The sequence below is a fragment of the Notolepis coatsorum genome (assembly GCF_963971535.1).
Source record: "Notolepis coatsorum genome assembly, chromosome: 15".
NCBI lineage: Eukaryota > Metazoa > Chordata > Actinopteri > Aulopiformes > Paralepididae > Notolepis > Notolepis coatsorum.
In genome coordinates, this window is record NC_140179.1 from 14,553,536 (window position 1) to 14,576,952 (window position 23,417).

A 23,417-nucleotide genomic window follows, 5' to 3' on the forward strand; every position below is an offset into this window, starting at 1 on the left:
CTAGGATTTGACTTGATTCAACAACAAAGCAGTCGGGGCAAGCCGAAAACGGTCGAAAGTGTGGTTATTTGAAGTTTGGATTTCTTTTTTCACAACTGAGGTAGGTAGATTACATTTTTAGAGACTAAAGTACAGAAAAAAGGTACCGTTGGGTACCGGTATCGATTCACAGGTACCGGTACCGTATCGGTTCAAATGTGAACGGTACCCATCCCTACTGAACACACAACTGCAGGGCAAGAGCATTTTTGCTCATGAAATGCATAGCCATGTGAAAGCCTTCATGACAAAGTTGCAATTAATTTCAAGGCAACTAGGCAGCAACAATCCCAAACACATGAAAACCCTGAAAGAAGTCAAACCATCAGCTGATCACCGGCACAGGTACTCATCCATGTTGGGAGCACTGCATGATGAATTTTCAAGGCGTTTTCAAGATTTCAAAAAGGTTGAGGATGAAATGCAGCTGGTTTCCTCTCCCTTTACCTGCAGTGTTGATAGTGCACCCACAGATGTTCAGCTTGAACTCATTAACCTGCAGTCTGATTCACTACTGAAAGAGCACTTTAAGTCAGCATCACTGCTAGAGTTCTACTCTGCTCTCAAGGAGGAGAACTTTCCAAACATGAGGAGACATGCTCAGAAGATGTTGGTTCTCTTTGGATCCACCTATATGTGAACAGACATTCTCAGTCATGACGTTTACCAAGTCCAGGTACAGATCCTCTCTCACTGATGAACATCTGGCAGCTGTGCTTCGCATCTCCACCTCAGACATGCAACCTGACTTTGATGGACTTGTTAAAGCTCAACAGAGACTGGATTTATCACACTGAATGAAAAAAAAAGAGCTGAAGAACACTAAAATGTGGAAATATAACAAGTGAAATGGGACACTTTTTTTTGCACAGTTTTGAAAACATTAAATGTTTAATATAGGCATGTAAAGTAAAAAAGGCTACTGGGACACTTTTCTTTACACAGTTCAGTGACATGTCTTGTTTATTTTGGCTATAAGATGATGTGATGTCTTTAGAAAGATAAGAAAATCCTTGTTTCAATAGTATATGAAACTCAAAATAATAACTTTATTTGTATAGCACTTTTTCATACATGCCCTTTGTTATTAATGTTTCACATTTTGTTCATCATTTTGGAAATAAATTCTATTTGAATAAATGATATTTTTGAAAGCTAACCTCACCTTTTAATTGCCAAATAATAACATACACTCTTACCAGGGGTCAAAACAATGCCATTTACTGCTTTTTATATAGAAATGAAATGTATATTATGCATAATTGAGTTTGGAATTTTGGCCCGGCCCTCCAACATATTTTCAGTTGCTCATTCGGCCCCCCGGGAAAAATAATTGCCCACCCCTGCTGTAAAGGAATGTGAATCACTACCCACTTTCAAAAACACTCTCAAAGAACACCTACGGGAGACTGCAATTCGAAACTGGCCCCTGTAAATGTCCTAACCCAACCCAATGTACAGTAAATGACCAAGTATGGTTTTGTCAATATTCCAATGTACAGTTTTGCTTGTACAGTTGTACAGTGTTCCACCCCACCCACCCAACCACCTCCAATGTACAGTCCCCCCCACCCCCCCCCCCCCCCCCCATTACCCCTCCTACCCTCCAATGTACAGTTTCTACGTCAAATGTATATACTCTCTTTTCTGGACTCTTTTTGTATCACAAACAGTACTGTATTTGCAAATCTGATATGTCATAAATGTATAGATGTAGCAGTACTGTCTATCTGTATGTCGTGTATGTCATATATGTTATGATGCATTGAAAATGGGGGACCCTGATGTAAACAAGACGAAAGTCTTTCTCTGGTCTGCATCCCCTTAACAATTGTATGTATTGAGCCGTACTGTACTGTACCCATTCTGCAATCTGTTAATAAAGTTTTCAATCAATCAATCAATCAATCAAGCATAGATGTGTGTGTCTGTCTCTCCCACGCTGGCAAAGCGCTAACAGTGTGCATGGAGAGAGGTCTGACGATGCAAGACTAGTGTGTGTGTGTGTGTGTATGTGTGTGTGTGTGTGTGTGTGTGTGTGTGTGTGTGTGTGTGTGTGTGTGTGTGTGTGTGTGTGTGTGTGTGTGTGTGTGTGTGTGCGTGCGTGCGTGCGTGCGTGCGTGTGTGTGTGTGTGTGTGTGTGTGACTAGCTTTCGCCCATTCCTCCCAGAGAAGGGGTAGCATTTGCCAGTAGAGTCTCTCCTGTTGTGACAGATAAGAGGCAGAGGGCTTTCTGTGGTATAAATAGAGCAGACCTTTTCCAAAACCGGATGCCACCTCTATCCAACCAAACAGCAGCCCAGAGGACAGTACAGTGCAGCCCCAACAGTAGAGCAGTAACCCAGAGGACAGTACAGTGCAGCCCCAACAGTAGAGCAGTAACCCAGAGGACAGTACAGTGCAGGCCCAACAGTAAAGCAGTAGCCCAGAGGACAGTACAGTGCAGCCCCAACAGTAAAGCAGTAGCCCAGAGGACAGTACAGTGCAGCCCCAACAGTAGAGCAGTAACCCAGAGGACAGTACAGTGCAGGCCCAACAGTAAAGCAGTAGAGGACAGCACAGTGCAGCCCCAACAGTAAAGCAGTAGAGGACAGTACAGTGCAGCCCCAACAGTAAAGCAGTAGAGGACAGTACAGTGCAGCCCCAACAGTAAAGCAGTAGAGGACAGTACAGTGCAGCCCCAACAGTAAAGCAGTAGCCCCAGAGGACAGTACAGTGCAGCCCCAACAGTAAAGCAGCGTGTGCTTGATTTGGCAGGAGGTGCTGTAGTATTTATGAGGAGTGAGTTCAACAGACTTGTCCAACTCAGTTACACGGATTCAAGCTGCTGCTTTGAATGAATCGGCTTCTCGGTGTGGCGTGTTACACAACAGAAGCCAACAATGAATGCTTGGTTGATTGATTGATTGAAAACTTTATTAACAGATTGCAGAATGAGTACAGCTCAATACATACAATTGTTAAGGGGATGCATGCAGACCAGAGAAAGACTTTCGTCTTGTTTACATCAGGGTCCCCCATTTTCAATTCATCGTAACATATATGACATACACGACATACAGATAGACAGTACTGCTACATCTATACATTTATGACATACCAGATTTGCAAATACAGTACTGTTTGTGATACGAAAAGAGTCCAGAAAAAAGAGTATACATTTGACGTAGAAACTGTACATTGGAGGAGATTGGGTGGGTGGGGGGGGGGAGGTTGGGTAGGAGGGGTGGGTGGGGGACACTGTACAACTGTACAAGCAAAACTGTACATTGGAATATTGACAAGACCATACTTGGTCATTTACTGTACATTGGAGGGGGTTGTGTTAATTGCAGTCTCCCGTAGGTGTTCTTTGAGAGTGGTTTTGAAAGTGGGTAGTGATTCACATTCCTTTACAGCTTTGGGTAGGGCGTTCCACATTGATGTGGCATAATTGCGAAACGTGTTTAGTCCCTTGTTTGAGCCGAATCTGGGTTTAACATGATTTGTGGAGCTCCCTCTGGTGTTGTGATTGTGGTATTCACTGACCTTTGGGAAGTATTTTGACATGTACATGGGTACCTTGGTCGTGTAGTGTATCTTATAGACCAGGCCCATTGCAAGTTGCTGTACTCTGCAGTTTGTTGCTACTCAGCAGTTTCAAATGGCTTTTAAGATAACAAACAATCATTAGCATGTACAATCATAATGTACAGTTTCTTCCCCTTCGGATGTATATATATTTTTTATGATCTCTTTTTCTTACACAGTACTGTATATTTGTATGTCTTGCATGTCATAAATGTTTGATGAATTGAAAATGGAGGACCCTTATGTAAACAAGACGAAAGTATTTTCTCTGGTCTTCATCCTCTTAGCAGTTGTTAGTATTGAGCCGTACTGTATTGTACCCATTCTGCAATCTGTTAATAAAGTTTTCAATCAATCAATCAATCAATCAATCAATCAATCAATCAATCAATCAATCAATCAAGCCTAGCTAAAGAACCATTACGGAATTCCACCAAAATTGTCTTTATAGTAGTAATTCTGCAAAGTAAAGAATTTTTTCTAAAATAGATTTATTTTTATGTTGTTTGTTTTATATTGGTTTTGAGTGGCAAGGTCTCACACTGTAAATGTAATGCGATGACATCATCAAATTGCACAATCTGATATGGCTGAAAATACATTTTATGGACATAAAATATATAAAACATCTATGTAGGGCTACTCGATTAATCTGATTAAAATTATGATTTTGGCTTCCCACGAACGTGAACTTACATGTTCTGTACGACAAATCAGCAGGAAGGGTACAACTCTTTCAGCTCAGTAACAATATTCCTCAAAGTGTTGAGTGCTACATTGTTGAGTGCATAGTAGTAGAGACATGTTAGTATATTAGGAAGAGTGCATGATAGTAGAAGAGAGTAAGAAGGTTAGTGTTTTTTTTTTTTCAGATATTGATAGAAGAAGTGCGTTTTTAGTCGACGGTGAAAGATTGGCCAGGTTTCGGCTGTCCTAACTGTGGTGGGAAGTTTGTTCCACCATTGTGGAGTGAGGACAGAGAATAGACGACTTCTCCTTGATGACCCTCCCGGAGCTCGGATAGGAGTGGGTCTGAGACGGCCAGAAGATGCAGAGCGTAGGGGTCTTGAGGGTGTTGAAGGAATCTATGTTTTTCAATGTGTATATAATGTATATATCGGTGGGTGACAGCATCTGCTATTAGATATTAGTTCTGTTTATAAGCTATGTTTATTTTTTTTGTGATCCACTTTTTCTCCTCTTTTTATATTTTTCTCCCATCCCAATTCCACTGTGCCAATTCTCCCCTCCCCTGTCTTGAACGTTGCTCGCATATGCCCCCCACTGGCCGGTTGTAGGGAGGATAGAAGCCTTGCATCACGTGTCCCCTTCGATACACGAGGAGGCAGCCTGTCACATCTTTTCACCTGCCAGCGCGGACTCTCATTGGCGAGGTGTAACGTGTGGGAGGCTCAAACTGGTCTGGGAGGGCGGAGACTATCACATGCTTCCTCCGACACATGTGTACCCAGCCCACCGCTTCTTTTCACCTGGCAGTGCGGACTCTCACTGGGAGAGTGTAACGTGTGGAAGGTCATACTACCTCTCCTAGATCCTTCATTGCTGTGCAGGCGCCCCGACCGAACTGTAGGAGTTGCTGTTTACAACAACCAGGACCCACCCTCGCCGGGTTCCCCACCCGCTGACACTGCCAATTGTGTTAGTATGGACGGTCGGCCAACCCGGAAGCACCACAGCCGGATTCGATCCCACTGGCTATGTGGTGGTAGACAGACGCTTAGTCCGCTGCGCTACCCGGCCGCGCCGGAATCTATGTTTTTCAATGTGTATATAATGTATATATCGGTGGGTGACAGCATCTACTCGTTGATATTAGTTGTAAGAGGACAGTATCAGTCACTATGTCTGGCTCCAGTGAGGCTGCAGACGAGGGCCTGTTATCAGCTGAGCTCTCAAGCAAGCCAAGGTCATTGTGTGCAGCGGCACTGGGCTCTCACATGGTGGTGTGGTCCCATCGTTTAGTAATATCAACATCGCCGTTGCTATAGTGATTTGGGTCAAAAGTGAATGCGGTCAGGTGGCGTAGCGGAGATTGCGCTCGTCACCAGTGCAAGAGGCTGTGGTCTCGACTTGGCTTGGGCTGATCGCTATACTAACTAGTTTTGGCCGGGTTAGGGGGATGGAAGCCGTGGGTGGGAAACTGGCGTTGTGGACAGCGGCGCCTACAGGTCAGGTCTGGGCGCTTGCTCAGCGGAGGCAGGACTTGAGGAAGGCAGCGTGACCTCCCACGCGTTACACTTCACCAATGAGAGCCCTCGCTGCCAGGTGAGAAGAGAGCCACTGGCTGTCGCCGCACGTGTCGGAGGAAGCGTGCGGATACTTCAGGGTTCCCTTGTACCGACCAGTAGGAGAACATGCGCACAACAATCAGGTAGGGGAGGGGGGGGGGGAATTGGCACAACGACTAAATTGGGACGGGGAGAAAACAGAGAAAAATTGGAGAAAGAGAGATACAAAAAAAGAAAAGAAAAAAGTGCCATTGCCATAGTAACAGTCATGAGAGAGAGGTCGACATTGCGAGACTTGAAGACGGTAAGCTGTGGGGTCTTCAGGAGACTAGTTAGATTGAGACACGACGCACAGGCGAGCAGACGCGTTGATCAGAGACTTTGAGATCCCTCCTCACCCTCGCTGGGTGGGGGAGGGGAAGTGACACATCATCACTAGCTTCGGCTAACAGGGAATATGTTGGCTACGATGAGGCCCAGAACCATTGGACTAATAGCATAAGAGACGGTGGAGAAGAATGAATTAAGACTGTTCAAGGGGGGACTTCCGGTTTCCGACGTTCAGGTGAGCAGCCACATGAAAGAGCTCCCGGTCAATGAATATAAAAAAAAGGAAGTAAAACAATTCAAAACTAAATAAAAAGTGAAGATTCGAGGACAAAAGAAAGAAGGAAGAATGAACACGAGGACAAATGAAAGAAAAGCAACCCCAGATGAAGTAAATACACCAATGGAAAAGACTCAACACGAGGCAAAGATGCAACAGGTAGAACAAGCTAGCGGGACGCTGATTGTAAATGCAGAAAATCTACAGGCTAACATACGAACTAGCTTACAAGCTAACATAGAAGCTAACCAGGCCACCAAGCAGATTGGATTAGGAGCAATGCGGAGCATACAATGTAACACTGAAAAATCCAACGGAGGTGGCAAGGAAGCGTCGGAGCTATGTAGAAATAAAGAAAATTCAGAAAAAGAAAGGAACCAGGATCTAAGTGGGATAGTGTGATCCTTCCACACACTACGCCCTCTCAGTGAGAATCCGCGCTGCCAGTTGAAAAGAAGCGGTTGATTGGAAGCACGTGGTAGCCTCCACTCTCCCAGACCGACTGTGGGGGGTAAGTGCGCAGCGACCAGGAAGGGGATTGGGAATTGGCATAACGACTAACATTGGGATGGGAGAAAATCGGAGGAAAAAAGGAGGGGGAAAAAGATCAATAAAATTCTAGAAAAAGAAAGGAACCAGGTCCCAACAGCGTGCGGGAGGCGGCGAGGGACACGGCGCGAGGAGGATGGAAGGTACCGGGAGGGGAAGGAGAGAGGCCTACCGCCTAGGCCTACGCTGACGCGGAGGATGGAGAGGGCGCTTGGGTGGACCAGAGCCGGGAGACGAGGACGAGGAGAGGAGGATGGGAGGAGGAAAAGAGGGGACCTGAACCGATTCAAAGCAGAGCAACTATGAAGAACGACAAAGGGACACGAGAAAGGGGCATGAAGGGCCACGGTGATCCAAATAAAGATACAAGACCAAATCAACATGGAAGAGTACCTCAAACAAACATACACACGATGGACCTGGGGTTGAGAATAGATGCAACAGAGGAAAGATAATTGAACAGTTACCCCAGGAAGTATAAAACTATAACACCATAATTTGGAATAATTAACACTATGATTTACAATACACACGTTATAGACAAACTATTTGAAATTTATTTTAAAAAGGGACACGCTGATTAGGAACATATTGGGGAATAATACACGATGGACTGGTATGAAGGACCTACAGGATTACACGTGACACACAATACAAATGAACATGAGCATAAGAAAGACGGATTCAGAACATTGACCGGGAGCTCTGAGGCCGTCCACAGAACGAATGTTGGACTTATATAGTGCGCACTTTCGCCACTAGGGGGAGCCCTCTCACTAGGAGAGCCATTACTCCTCACCCTTCCAACGGGGAACAGAGGGAAACGACTAAGATCCTCTAATACCATGGGAGCGCCAAATGTTGTCTTTTTTCTTTGAGTTATGTTAGAATCTGAGTTATGTTAGAATAGTAGTTGCTTTAAATGTGCACATGGACATTTGTGAAGGACAAGAATAAAAAAAATTTGGACATGAAGAGAGGCTTGGAGAATCTCCATTGGGGGTATCTCCGTCACTAGGGGGGGGGCTTCTCCAATAGGAGAGCTGATTCCCCTCCAAACCGCCAACGGAGGCAAAAAGTGCTAATCATATAGCTTATTTTATTTACATAAAATGTTTTCTTATTGTCAGTTTTATTTTTTAAGTATAAATGTATAGTGACATCGGTGACATGGGAGGTACAGAGGTGGGCAGGCTGAGTTCAGTGGGGGGGAATGTCGGGGGGAGGGACCATCGTTCCGGCAGTTCGACCCGGGAGAGGGGGGCCTTGCGTGTTGTGGGATCGGTATGGGTGGGGTGGGGTTTCCTGGGGCCCTCGGTCGCCGTGGCCGGGGAGGTCTGCTCGCCGGGCCGGGGGGACACCGGGCTTGGGGTTCTCGTGGGCCGGGGGCCTGGCGGTCGGGCGGGGGCTGGTGGAGGCTCTGGGTGCTCGGCTCCGCGCATGGTGGACCAGGATATGGGGGGGGCTCTGTTTCTCTGGGAGGAGGGCGGGAGGGAGGGGTTTCTCTTATGGGGGTCAGAGCGGCTGAGCTTTGCCCAGTGGGGTCTTGTGTGTTGCGGGGTCGGTGTGCGTGGGGCTCTCGTGACATGGGAAGTAGCGGGCTTGGCTCATTGGGGGGGAGTCCCCTATCCTCTCCTCTACTGGGCCTGGCCCAATTGATTCAAGGGACTCGTGTCGCTGGGGGCCCGGCTCCACGCGTGTCGGCCTGGGATATGGGGGAGTTCTGCGGGCTTAGCTCAGGGGGGGGGGGGGGGGGGGTCGGGGGGGGAGGTCGGGGGGGGGGCATCGTTTCTGTGGTTTGGCCCGGGAGAGGGGGGTCTTGTATGTTGTGGGGACGTTGTGCGTGGGGTGGGGTGCTTGGTGACATGGGAGGTAGCAGGCGTGGCTCGGTGGGGGGGTGTACCACCCCTCGCTCCTCTACTGAGCCTGGCCCAATTAAATTCAAGGGACCCGTGTCGCTGAGTGCTCTGCCCCGCGTGGGACGGACCTGGGATGTGGGGGAACCCTATTTATTTTTTTTAAAACTTTGACCAGTCAGCTGGTTCTTTTTAGCGTTTATCGCTTTTTCATCGCATTCATACTTGGTCAAGTTCGACCGACAGAAGCAGGCTGAAAGGGTTCAGATGGGGGGGAAGACACTCTGGGAAAGGCACGGCTGCCGTCCGGGATTCGAACGCGCTCAGCTCCAGATCCGTGACGAGCACGGTTGTCCACGGTGCTGAAATAGCACTCGCGGTACGTGGTGAGCTACTGGAGCTCCCCGGGGAACCCTATTTCTAGGGGTGGATGGCGGGAGGTCCCTCTCATGGGGGTCTGGGAGGCTGAACGCAGCCAAATTCAAGGGGCCCATGTTAATGTATTGTTATGTTATTGATGTCATTGTAAGTATTGTCTAAGTGTTGTTTGTCTATAAATGTTAATAAAAGATTTTGTTAAAAAAAAAAGACTGTTACATTACAGAATTGGTTACATCTGGTACGAAGCTATGTTTATGAAAATAAACATGAGGATCTAAGGAAAGAGATCACGTTGCAGTGTCGTTTCTTCTGACCACGGATGTACTAACAGGGGTTGATACAGTGTGAGACAGCTAATGAGATATCCAAGTAAAATGACACAACGCGGAGGCCAGTCACGGAACAGCAGGTGATGAGTGAGAGAAATTATTAAAGGCTAGAAACACTGTTATCTAACAGTGTGTAGTTAGAGACCATTGACCGGAGGTAGGCGGGAGCCGTTCTCTTTTGCCAGGTCGAGGGCCTTGAAGCGGATTCGTGCGGCCATGGGGAGCCAGTGCAGGTCCCTAAGAAGTGGGGTGACATGGGCTGACTTCGGTAGGTTTGAGATCAGGCGGGCCGCTGCGTTCTGAATGAGTTGAAGAGGCTTGGTGGCAGTGGTCGGGAGGCCAGCAAGCAGTGCGTTGCAGGCGGGAGATGACTGTTGATTGGATGAGGAGTTGGGTGGCTTCTTTTGTCAGGAAGGGGCGCATCCTTCTGACGTTGCTCAGGAGGAATCAGCAGGTTCTGGTTGTTGCAGCGATGTGAGCAGAGAACTTCAGCCGGTCATCAAGGACAACACCAATGTTCTTGGCGGTCGGGCAGGGACGCGAGAAGGGGGGGTGCGGCAGGGGCTGCAGCACCCCCTGCTGGATGGGAGTGTAACTGCAACTGCAAGGTTGTTTTGGATTTTATTCCAAATTTGTAACCGAGGCTACTCATGTCACAGAGCGGAACGACACTGCAGATTTACCCTACTCTTGGAATTCATTCAGATCGTCATAGGGGCGCTGTCTCGATAATGCAGTGTTATTATTAACAGCGTGTAGCCGACGCATGAACCGGTTGGGATTCGAATAGACGCGGCCTGGAAGCGTCAACGCGGAACTGGAAATCCGTTGGTAAAAAAAATAGACACAGCGGCTGGGATAGTTTTGGACTTTTGGGACACTGCATTCGCAGTAAAGGAATATATGAACAAGCCAGCAGAACTATCCGAGCCCCCGGGAGGGTGATCGAAGACCTTTTGCATCATGTCGGCGATCATGTATGCGGGGAACGAATTGCAGAGGGAGGGCGCAACAGCCAGGTGGGGTAAGCTGGGCTGTGATGTGTGCATCAGAACGGTTGGGCAGCAGTTTTGATTGAAAAGTTTGATTGAAAAGTTTCTTAACAGATTGCAGAATGGGTACAGTACAGTAGGCTACAACTCAATACATACAATTGTTAAGGGGATGCAGACCAGAGAAAGACTTTCGTCTTGTTTACATCAGGGTCCCCCATTTTCAATTCATCATAGTATCCTCTAGTCAAGTGAACGAGAGTGTTGGTTATGACATGACAGACAGTGGAGCTGTTTGCAGATAGCGAGCATTTTGACGTGTTGCGTGGTGGCGATGTCTCGCAGACAATACAACTACAAGTATAATTATATAATATATATATTTTATATAAAAAAAAATTATAAAAACTAATTAAAAAACGATCGATATCTCAGCACCCCCACTCCCCGCGGACTTCTCGCGTCCTTGCGGTCGGGTGAGCAATTCTGTTTTTGCTTAGGTTCAGTTTGAGGTGGTTGGTTGTCATCCAGGCGGAGATGTCGGACAGAAGGTTCTTTATGTTGTGGGAGCCCTCAGAAATAAGATGGGTTCATCCTAATAGATACAATTTCCAACAATGAGTTTACAGCAAAAATCAGTGGCCCTCACAAACAAACTAGGCCAGTAACATAGAAGAGGCCCTCCCTGGAACAGGAGTTGAATGATATCTTGGGTCAGAAACCAAGATAAAACAGTTGGGGATCTTCATTCTATTGAATGAATGTCTATTACAGTATGTACAGTGTAGTGTTTATGGTTCTAGGAGAACATGTGCACATCTACTTACTTACAGTACAAGGGAGGACCTTACCACGATATTACTCCACACAACAGAGACTTACATGGTGTGTATTTGCAACATAGCATGTCTGAATGAATGAATGAATGAAAACTTTATTTAACAGATTGCAGAATGGGTACAATACAGTACGGCTCAATACACACAATTGTTAAGGGGATGAGGACCAGAGAAAGACTTTCGTCTGGTTTACATCAGGGTCCCCCATTTTCAATTCATAGTCTGGCAGGGAAATAGATCAAAATGGTTGTTAATAGTGAAGGCTGCAATCAGAAATACCGATACAATATATGATAAGTTCACCTTATGAATCAAAAGCACTTCTATACATGATGTGAGTGACTAGATGTAAATGACTAAATAGTGACATTTTGAATGACACAATATCAAACCAGGATTTATTTGATTTCCTGGTTGGTCAGTTGGTTGGGAGGGATATAAATGAACCACTGTCCCCTCTCGGGGACTCGCAGAAATATGAGCCACACACCACCGAAATAGATTTTTATAGACCCGACACCTGCACACGTCTACCCGCATGGAGTTGTAGCCTCATGGTTTAGATTGTGTGTGGGGGGGACAATCTATTTAACAAGGTATTTAGTTAGATATTTGTCGATACTATTTCGAAATAAAGTATAAAGTGGGTTAGAGATGTTCCACGTCATAAACTCATTACTTTGGATAGTGATGTCCGTGCGCTCTTGCGCATACGGCGATCATAATGCCATTGGGGGAGAGCCACGAGATAAGAATCATTACAATAAAATAAAAAAACAGTAGCTTTGAAATACCTGGTGAAGCAGAACTCGCAGTAGCAACCTCTCTCTTTAACAGAAAGAACGCACGAATATGCCGGACAGGAGAATAGGAGCTCCCCCACATTGAATGGTTTTGTAACCCGGATACCTCTCCCTTTGCCCGGACTGTCAAACCTCTCGATTCCCTCAATCGCCTCCTCCTTCATTCTGCCTCCTGAAGTAATGTCTTCCTTTAAAATGAGTCTTCCAGGCCCGGGGGAACTGCGAGGAGACTAGTTGCGGCGCGACAGGAGATGCGTCCGGGGTTCTGTTGTGCGTCTTGACGCGACGGTCCAAAATCACACTGGTCGCTCTCTGTGAGTGACAGCAGCGTGGCCCGCGGCAGGATCCCAAGGCCCGCCCCCTGCTGGGTATGATTGATTGAAAATTGTATTAAGGTCCCATATTTTTTATTCATCATGATGACATTTATGACATACACAACACAACATACAGATATAAATCATGACATTTATGATCATATAACATTTCCCACTGGGTAGATTGCAAACCGTTGAGTAATAATGCGCAACATTTATGATTGTCTAAAGTCTGACCATTGGCTAAATTACAAATGCCTTCGCATTCATATTTCAAGTCTAAACTTAGTTAGTCACGTGTCAAACTTTAAAGTATTTTAAAAAACAATTACAATTGTAATCTACAATGAAACACCATTTGGCATAGTTTGATAGGAATACGATTTCAGCCTTTAAAACACAGGCCTACATAAAATGATTACACATAGGGCCTACTGGTTATTACATTATTCCAAAACACGATACATTGTTTTGGGGAAATACTACTTCTGACTAACTACTACAGAAAAACGTGAGAAACAAGTTTTTCTACAACTCAACTTCAGACCTATGTTACTCTATTTCATTAGCACTAAAAGTGAATTTTACTTATTGTATCGGAAACTTCAGAATGTCATCTTTCAAAAGAGACCAAAGTATAGTATTTTGGTTTGCAAAAAAAGTATGCAGTCCTCAAAAACGAAAACTAAAATCACCACTTTTGGGGGCGCCTGTTAACTCTTTCTGCGCCAAAAACTATACGACTATATACCCGTGTTTCGGCGCCAACGCTTGATATCCTTTGATATTTTCCCTTTGATCCCCACTCGGCCGGAGCTCCCTGGGTCTCCCTTGCACCGCTGCCTACGTTAAAATTGCAATGACGATCGAATCCTGCTAGGTGGCAGTATCGCCTACCTTTTGAACTGGGATAGTTTAGTGTGGACACACTTTTATTTTAAATGTTTTTGTCTGCAAGAACTCCTCCCCCTCAGAGGACAGAGCGATCGCTCAGAGATTTTATAGCCTCAAACCTATTTCCTGTATACACAAGTATACACATATACACGAGTAATCGCGATGGCGATGGGATCACTGGGGATTATTCTTTTTGGAGTACCTTCTGGCTAAAGTAAGGTATATTCTATGTCTATTGTACCGAACCTGAAACATGTTTTTGTACCAATCACAGTGTCGTATTTTACCGGACCTAAAACATGCTTCTGGTAACGATCGCAGTTTTGAGTTAAAACGACCTTGATGATTTTGTGAAGACACATATGTACATGGTATATACCTTTGATTTGGAAGTATTTGGGGTTTCAGGCGAGCAAACCAAGCGATCTGGGCATATTGCATATAACGCGTCATATCTCGCGATCTATGAAAAAAGACTGGATTATTTTGGAAAGGGGCGATGTTTAGCGTGTAATAGTGCACAAACAACAGTATGTAGAAATTAACTGGTTAGTCAGTGATGGACTGTGAACAATGCCTGTCAAATGAACCATAGCCTACTATTGTCTCCATAGCTATAATACAGAACACACGATGGGTCTGCAAACATGGCTAATATGGTCAATAACGCTGGCGCCATTGAGTAAAGATGGGAAAAGAGCATGGCGGTCAATGATTTAAGAGGAATAGTATGCTGATTTTTGTTTTAACTCACAGAAGTAAAAAAGTATATATTTTCACAACTGAATAAAGGCAAGGCATGTTTATTTATATCACATTTCAGCATCAAAGCAATTCAAAGTGCTTTACAAAACAGTAGGCCATTAATTAAAGCACAAACAAAGAAACATTCAAATTGAATCACCAAAAGCTAAAAAAAAAGAGTATAACAGAAATAATAAAAGTTACAGTGCAGTGCAAAATATTAATCAAAACCTAAAATTTGATTTGGTCAAAGGCAATGGTAAACAGAAACGTTTTCAGTCTTGATGTTTAAAGAGCGGAGAGTCGGGGTGATGACCTGCAGTCTTCGGGGAGTTTGTTCCAGATATCTGGAGCTGCGTCTCCACGTTTAGTTTGGACTCTGGGGACACAAAGCGGACCTGTCCCAGACGACCCGAGAGGTCTGGACGGTTCATAACGTAGCAGCAGTATATATTTTAGGTCATAAAACATTCAGCAGTATTATTTTAAAGTAAATTATTTGACAGACAGGAAGCCAGTGTAAAGACCTGAGAATTGGGAGTGATGTGATCTACCTTTTTGGTTTTCGTGAACCAGCATTCGAGAATCAGATGCAGTCGTCCTGCTATACTCCTTTATCGGTCTCCCCAGTTATTAGCTAGATTAATACATTTAGTGTCAATAATCAAATAATCTGGATACAATCATTGCTTTATCCGTCGCTATCGGCCTATGACGGGGTCCTCTCGTTTGCTCCCCTCCAAACACAAATGATGGCGTATAGTCAGAATAAAAGGTCCTGATGTTGCTTTATTGCCCAGCCTCCCAAGGTGCAGAGGTGACATTCCCAAACAGTGACATAATCAAAATAACAAAAATACTATATACTACCTGGTCTATCAGATGTGTTCCACAATAACATCAAGACAACACTTACTGTGCAGCGTTTCCCTAGGACCCTAGTTACTCATTTTGCAACCTTAGCTGGTGAAGCCCGACACAGAATGACAAACAGACTAACATACACGGACACTGATCAGCTCTCCAATCCCCGAACCAGACTGTGGACCTTGGGGACAGAGCTTTCAGTGTGGCAGCTCCCACCCTCTGGAACTCCCTCCCTGCAGAACTCCGCAACACCCCAACTCTGGACTCATTCAAAAAACTCCTCAAAACCCACCTCTTCAACTTGGCCTTTAACCCCTAATTTCTCACTTGTTGTGTCTGTCCACTATGTTTGTTACTTTTGTTACCCCCCCCCCCCCCCCCCCTATGTAAAGCGACCTTGGGTCTTCTGAAAGGCGCTATATAAAACGAAGTTATTATTATCATTACGTAGAAGGTAAATATGCTGTTGCACTTTAGTACAAATAAAATGTACATGTACGTTCCAGCTCAGAGTATGGTCGACATGAACTCCCAAGTATTTATAGGAGTCCACCTGTTTGATGGGCTGATCGTGAATAAGGACTGGGCTACAATCCGTCACAGACCTGGGATCAAAGATGACTTCCTGTGTTTTTGAAACATTGAGGACAAGTGAGTTACTATCACACGATTCACACCACTGCTGTAACGTCCCCAGGGCCGGCCCTTGCTGGGCCGGTTATGAGAATGACAGTGAACATTTCCTCCCTCCTGACAATGGTCGCCTACCTGGTCGCCTGTAGCTGTTCCGCAACCGTTCCTACTTCCGGGGTAGGCCTGATTGGCCCCGACAGGCACGTGACCCGCCGCGGCCACGCCCCGCGGCAGCCCCAGGAGCAAGCGCGCTACTGCTGGAGTTCGCTTCGCCTTTCACATCGCTGCCGTTGGCGAAAGCAGACAAATGAATGACTAATTCGGTCAGAAAAAACGTAACTAATAACGTTAGTAAGCACTGCTTATATGCTTATTATGTCTGCGGGGTACAGTAAACGTTTCTCCCGGTACATTCTGAAGAGCACACCGCTGTATGTTGGAGAACCAGCGGTACATTCTGAAGAGCACACCGCTGTATGTTGGAGAACCAGCGGGCTGTATGTTGGAGAACCAGCGGTCTTCCTCACTCGAGTGAGACTAAAGCCGTGCACAGCTCAGCCCTGTGAGACGCTTATGTCTGCAGGGTACAGTAAACGTTTCTCCCGGTACATTCTGAAGAGCACACCGCTGTATGTTGGAGAACCAGCGGGCTGTATGTTGGAGAACCAGCGGGCTGTATGTTGGAGAACCAGCGGTCTTCCTCACTCGAGTGAGACTAAAGCCGTGCACTGCAGTGTAACAGTAAGAAGCATTTTGGATAAAAGTATTCTGTACTTCTGTATGACAACAATGTATGCCTTTCAAATGTTAAATGATTACATTTTAAATGATACACAGCGAAATCTACGCTCTCGCCTCTCATCCTGCTCTCATCCTGCTTTCGCCAACGGCAGCGATGTGAAAGGCGAAGCGAACTCCAGCAGTAGCGGGCTTGCTCCTGGGGCTGCCGCGGGGCGTGGCCGCAGCGGGTCACGTGCCTGTCGGGGCCAATCAGGCCTACCCCGGAAGTAGGAACGGTTGCGGAACAGCTACAGGCTACCTGGTCCCCTACCTCCTGACAGTGGTCCCCTACCTCCCTCTAGTGGCCAGAGGAGCCAGTTGGTGCAGACATTGATTCTGCCCTTATTAACTCACATGCTTACTTTGATTAATGGGATGATTAATGGGATGTCACTGTGTGTATTGTTGTTGAACTTCCCCACCCTGGTGTGAATTGGTTTCCATGGTTAGTGTTGTTTGGTATATTGCTTTTTGTCTAATGGTTAAGTGTTTGTTTTGGACTGGCCTGGCCAGCTGTTGCCAATCTTCATTAGCCTTGGTATTTAAGTGTGTGTCTTCCTCTCTTTCCTCGTGGCATCATTGTCTCCAGTACCCTCCTTGTTACCCTCACTCACCTCAGTGTTCCCTTGCTTCATGTCCGTTGTAAGTAGTTTATGTTTCCGTTTTCGTTCCTCTTTGTTTTCCCGTGTCCTTCAGTGTTGTTTTGTCTTAGAGCCAGCTCGGCTGAGCCTTTGTATGTTCCGTTTTGTATTATTTCGTCCAAGTAAAGCCTTTATATATTTCCCCGTTACCCTGCCGTCTCTGCCTCCTCTCTTCCTGGTCTGCAACTGCGTTCTCACCCTCATAGCACCCCCAATCGTAACACACTGCACCTGTTTACACTGTCCAGGTAAGTTGGAGTGTCCTCATCGTTCAGTAGGGCCCGGCCAGTAGTACCATGTCATCTGAGAACTTGATAATGTAATGGCTGCTGGTTGAGCTGATAGTCATTTGTGTGTAGAGCAGGGGTTCTCAAACCGTTTCATACCGCGACCCCATTTTATTTAGGATTTTTTTTTGGGACCGTATTGTGTAATTTCAAATGTGGAATTAAGGAATATCAAAATAAAAGCACACGTTGTTGAACTTTTTAGAACATATTTATTAGAACATTTAATTACAGCACTATGTTATCAATACACATTTATAAAACGAGGCATATTTAGCCAAAATATATATGTATTTTGTCACCTACCCGCAACCCCAATTTGGGTCGCGACCCGTAGTTTAAGAACCACTGGTGTAGAGGATGAACAGCTCTGTGGTGCTCCACAGCTTCTGATCACAGGGGAGGAGAGAGTACTATTGATCTTAACCAGCTAGGCTCTGTCGCTGAGAAAGGAGTGGTACCACCAGTGAATGAGGTGTGGGGCTTATGTAACATGTTTGCATTTTGGCTAACAGGAGGTGTAGTCCATAAACAGTGTTCTTGGGTGTGTGTCCAGGCGGGGGCCTCATTTATCAACATTGCGTAGAAAGAGTTCCAATCTACCGGGATGATTGGAATCTCTGCTGGCGAACTCTCCTGAGGACGACCAAATGAATGATGATAGTGCCACAGCCATCACAACGGATCGGACTCACCTCGCTTCATGCTCAGAACGACTTGGCCGACCTAAGGCCAAGGTCCATATTGAAGGACAGGAAGCGGGAGCCGTCCATGGCGAAGAGGTCATCCTTTGTATCAGCTAGATCTGATCAGAACGTTGGTCAAGGATCAGAGAGTTTCGGCCTAGTTGGTGTGTCTCAAAAGCTTTTTCCTTATATCTCTGCTCTGTGGGGAGGGGGGGGGGTCGGGGGTGGATGATTTAAGCAGCCACACCTGTCTTGGGTCTATTTAATTGAGCCCAGAAGCAGGGGTGTCTGCACACACTTGTTGTGCATCAGAGCAATCAATAAAAACAAGATACAGTAAATCAGCCCCCCTCCACACACACACACACACACACACACACACACACACACACACACACACACACACACACACACACACACACACACACACACACACACACACACACCACCCACACACACCACCCACATACCACATACTGTAGAAAAAGCGTTTGTTATGACAGCATGTTACATCTGCCTTGGCTTTTAACATCCTGCCACCTCTCTTCAATAAACATCTTAGCTTTGACCCTCATCGCCTGTGTCCCTTTGTCTTAGAGCCCCGGGAAAGGCCACTTAGGTGTGGCAGGGACAGCTGCCACAGATGTCATTGAGGGTTCAAGCCGTTGGCATTGGATAGATATACAGTAGCCTACCAACTGTTGGCCACCCACAGCTATGTCTACTGTAGTTACTCAAATGACAGATGAGCTTTCATGTGTTGAATTATCCATAGAGTGGCTCACAGGGTTCCAAAGTGGTAAGTCAACATGTCATCAATGGGTCTCATTCTCCAACGGACATAAGACAACAAATTTGCTCTTAGGGCCATTTAAGACATCTTCGATTTTGGGATTCCCCAACCGTCCCTAAGCTTGGATTCTATTTTATTTAAATTTTTTCTGACATCGAGCTCTGTACGCCACATTTTCCACGCCCGCCGCGGGCGGGGATTCTGCGCTGGGCTCTTCCCTCTTCGCTTGCCGCTACGGAGGGAATCCTGGTTAGTTTCTTTTCCTCCGCCCTCTAACCCTAACCCCTAAGAGTAGGCCTCAAACTGGGCATGCCCTCTCACACACCCCCCCCCCCCCCCTAACCCTAACCCTAACCCCCAAGAATAGGCCTCAGACTGGGCATGCCCTCTCACACACACACCCCCTCATTAATTCCAAGGACGCCTGTAGAGTTGACATGAAGGAATCACTATGATTCCTCCCAAATAAAGCCGAATCCAAGCTTAGGGACGGTTGGGGAATCCCAAAATCTAAGATGTCTTAAATGGCCCTGTTAGGTAGTACGTACGTAGTATTTTGTATGTAGGCAGGTGTAGTAATAAGACTCAGGAAGCAGGTTACTCTTTTAGCCTTTTAGTCAAGCAGGTTAGCATGGTACACTCTGTTCTATTATCATTCTGCGTGTACTCTTCTTCTTCACTTCACCTGTATAGCAAGGCAGGACTCTTCTTCTTCTCTACTTCTGTATGCATAACATGGCATTGTATCAACTACGCCCCGAGACTCTTGGGAAGTACAGCTTCCACATGCATTACAGAACACAACATCTCCCTTTTCTGTAATAGAATGTTTTGATGGCAGTCATGTACACTATCACTTATATAGAGGTAAGACTGCTGAAACATGATGAATGAGTATTGTGGCAGATCTCTCCCCCCCTCTCATGGATATGTGAAGGATGGGAGATACTTTTGCCATGGAAGGAGTAGAGTCAATTAGGTAGCTGATTAGTACTGATAGAACACACCTGCGCATCATTAGTCCACCCACATCTCACGTGCACACGCCCAGACCCACACATGACTTGCTACGGCTAGCGAACAATTGGCTATTAGCTGAGCCTCAGAACATTTCACTTATCGAACGGATGGCAATGGACAGATATTTATGTGCCCTTCCTGCCGACGCACAGAAAATTATCAGCCAAACAAAGCCCACATGCTTCGACGAGGTCGTAGAGGGAATGGAAGTATATCAAGCAGCAGACACACTGTACCGGAGGAGTAGCAGCACGAAGTCCGGACCACCCAGCCAGCTAAAGGAGACGGGTAAGAGATCCGAATCATCCCACTACATCAACCCCACACCCCTCTTCAGACCACCTGTAATGTATAATGACAGAAGGAAGTGTTTCAACTGTGGCGAAGAAGGCCATCTTTCACGTGACTGTCCATATAGAAATGACGTGTCACTAAGACCTAACCCAGAACAAACTACCAGACAAGGTCCTGTGGACCGAGGAGATGGAGAAGGCCTTTCAGCAGCTGAAGGACAAACTGTATTCGGAACCAGTGCTGGTGACTCCCGACTTCAGCCAGCCTCTGTTGGTGCTAACAGATGCGTCGGAGACTGGGGTGGGTGCCGTCTGAGAGAAGATGAGGAACACCCAGTGACTTTTAACAGTCGCCAGCTACTGCCCCGGGGGAAGAATTACTCCACAATAGAGAAAGAGTGTTTGGCCATAAAATGGGCCTTCAAAGAGTTAAAGTACTATCTGTTGGGACGGCGCTTCACCCTAGTCACGGACCATGCATGCACCCCTCGTATGGCTATCACGTAACAAAGACACCAACGCTAGGGTCACCCGCTGGTTCCTGTCCTTACAGTCTTTTGTGTTCTCCATCCTCCACAGGTCTGGCGCAGCACACGGGAACGTGGATGCGTTGTCCAGGAGAGAAGCACTGGGAACGTGGTCCGCCCGAGAAGGTCAGAGCTAAGGGGGGGATATGTGGCAGATCTCACCCCCCCTCTCATGGATATGTGAAGGATGGGAGATACTTTTGCCACGGAAGGAGTAGAGTCAATTAGGTAGCTGATTAATACTGATAGAACACACCTGCGCATCATTAGTCCACCCACATCTCACGTGCACACGCCCAGACCCACACACTACAAAGCCACTAGGTTAGTTAGGAGTAAGTTGAGTGGAGGTGAGGTTGGAGTTGTTGTGACATAGAGAGAGAGATTGAGATATTCGGAGTTGTGAAGGTGAGAGGTAGTGAGAGGAGAGGTGAAGGCGAGAAGGTGTTCTTTGTGTACTGGACCCTGGACTGGCTGAGAAACCCCCTTGTGTACTGACCCTGGGCCGGACGACTACTCTGAATAGTGAACAATCCCTTTTTCTGTCGGCGAGCCTGTTTTGTGTTTTTGACTCTCGGACTGAATCACAACCAATCTTTAGCTTTTCCCTCTGGATTCTGTCCTGAATTCAATAAATACTTGTATTGATTGATATTGCTCTTGTGTGGACATTCAAATTTGTTTGTATTTGAACCGTGGTGAGTCTGAACCCCACCAGGCTCGTCACAGTATGTACTTATATAGAGGTAAGATGCTGAAACATGATGAATGATATGCACTTAATTTATTTTATTTTACCTTTATTTGACCAGGTAGTCACTTGAGATCAATTATCTCTTTTTCGAGCAAGACCTGGCCAAAATGGCAGCAAAACAAAAACAAACATACAAATACACAAAACACAGACAGAGACATAAAAGGCAAAGTGGGGCAAGGGGATACATTTGAGCTGCAGCAAACAAGATTGAATGGGATTGGGGGAGATTGGAGGGTAGGTAAAAAGGTAGAAAGAGGAGGGAAGGTGAGGCTCTGTATGAGGTTGCTGGGGAGAGAAGGTCAAGTTAAAAAATATAACACCACATTATGCAGTGAAGCTGAAACATGATGAATGAGTATGCACTTATATAGAGGTAAGATGCTCAAACATCTGCTAAAGTTGGGTAGGAGAGGTTGGGTAGGAGAGGTTGGGGGGGGGGGAAACACTGTACAACTGTACAAGCAAAACTGTACATTGGAATAGTGACAACCATATTGGATAATTTACTGTACATTGGAGGGGGTTGGGGGGGGAAACACTGTACAAACAAGCAAAACTGTACATTGGAATATTGACAAAACCATACTAGGTAATTTACTGTACATTGGAGGGGGTTGGGTTAGGACATTTACAGGGGCCAGTTTCGAATTGCAGTCTCCCGTAGGTGTTCTTTGAGAGTGGCTTTGAAAGTGGGTAGTGATTCACATTCCTTTACAGCTTTAGGTAGGGTGTTCCACATTGATGTGGCATAATTGCGAAACGTGTTTAGTCCCTTGTACAAGAATCGAGTTCGTTGGTTGACTTTTTTTTATTACATTGGATGCCATTTTGTCACAGGAAAGATTAGCCTCTAGGATGGAACCCAGGTAGGGTTCCTGTTCTCTGTTAGGATCTATGGGTAACAGTACTGTATATTTGCATATTGTATATGTCACAAATGTAACAGTACTATATACCTGTATGTCATGTATGTCCCTATGCCATAAATGTCATGGTGTCATGTATGTTGTGTATGTCATAAATGTCACTATGAATTGAAAATGGGGGACCCTGATGTAAACAAGACGAAAGTCTTTCTCTGGTATGCACCCCCTTAACAATTGTGTGTATTGAGCCGTACTGTATTGTACCCATTCTGCAATCTGTTAAATAAAGTTTTCATTCATTCATTCATTCATTCATTCATTCATTCATTCATTCATTCATTCATTCACTCATTCATTCATCCATTCATTCATTCATTCATTCATTCATTCATTCATTCATTCATTCATTCATTCATTCATTCATTCATTCATGCATTCATCATTCATTCATTCATCAAAGTTCTGCAGTCTATCTCCTATGGCTGCTTTCAGTACACTGTAGTTTCCTATGCAGTGTAATACTGCCATCTAGCGGTGGTGATAAAAATGCATTGGAACAAGGTTTTCTTATTTCATCATTACCTTCATGGATATTCTGTCCATACTGACCGGTGCCATATAATAACGGTGTATAGACATAGACAGACCATTGAAAACCACACCATGAGATTGTTTTTTTTTTAGTGAGCTCATGATACCATGATAGACTGTAGGTGTCAACTAAACCTGTACATATTTTGTTTACATTTGTACTTTTTTGGTTAAAGCTAAAATAACATACAAACTCCACACAGAAAGGCCTGGGAGATACCCCACCTGGGTACCTGGCAACGCGGAAACCTGGTCCCCAAGCGGGAATCTAACCCAGGACCTTCTAGCTGTGAGGTGACAGTGTTTACCACTACGCCACCGTGCCGCCACAGTGTTGGTGGTTATGTTGATGTAAAATTGCCCAAAATGTATTATTTTTGTTGTTGTTGTTGTTGTTGTTGTTGTTGTTGTTGTTGTTGTTGTTGTTGTTGTGAAAATGATGACTAAAGCCTGTTGATCTCTATCCCCCTGGATATCAACTAAATCGAATAGTTTCAGATATCT

At 45.6% G+C, this 23,417-nt stretch overlaps 1 protein-coding gene across 1 annotated transcript in view; it reads right to left on the reverse strand.

Moving 5' to 3' along the window:
- Window positions 1-12,378, reverse strand: part of LOC311241943 (N-lysine methyltransferase SMYD2-like) — a gene marked incomplete at its 5' end in the record, with an annotated part of 45,931 nt that extends 33,553 nt beyond the window's left edge. Inside the window, one exon of the mRNA XM_084330897.1 lies at window positions 12,206-12,378. Coding sequence (XP_084187023.1) covers window positions 12,206-12,378 — 173 coding nt within the window. The remainder of the gene's footprint in view (window positions 1-12,205) is intronic.
- Window positions 12,379-23,417: the final 11,039 nt, after the last annotated feature.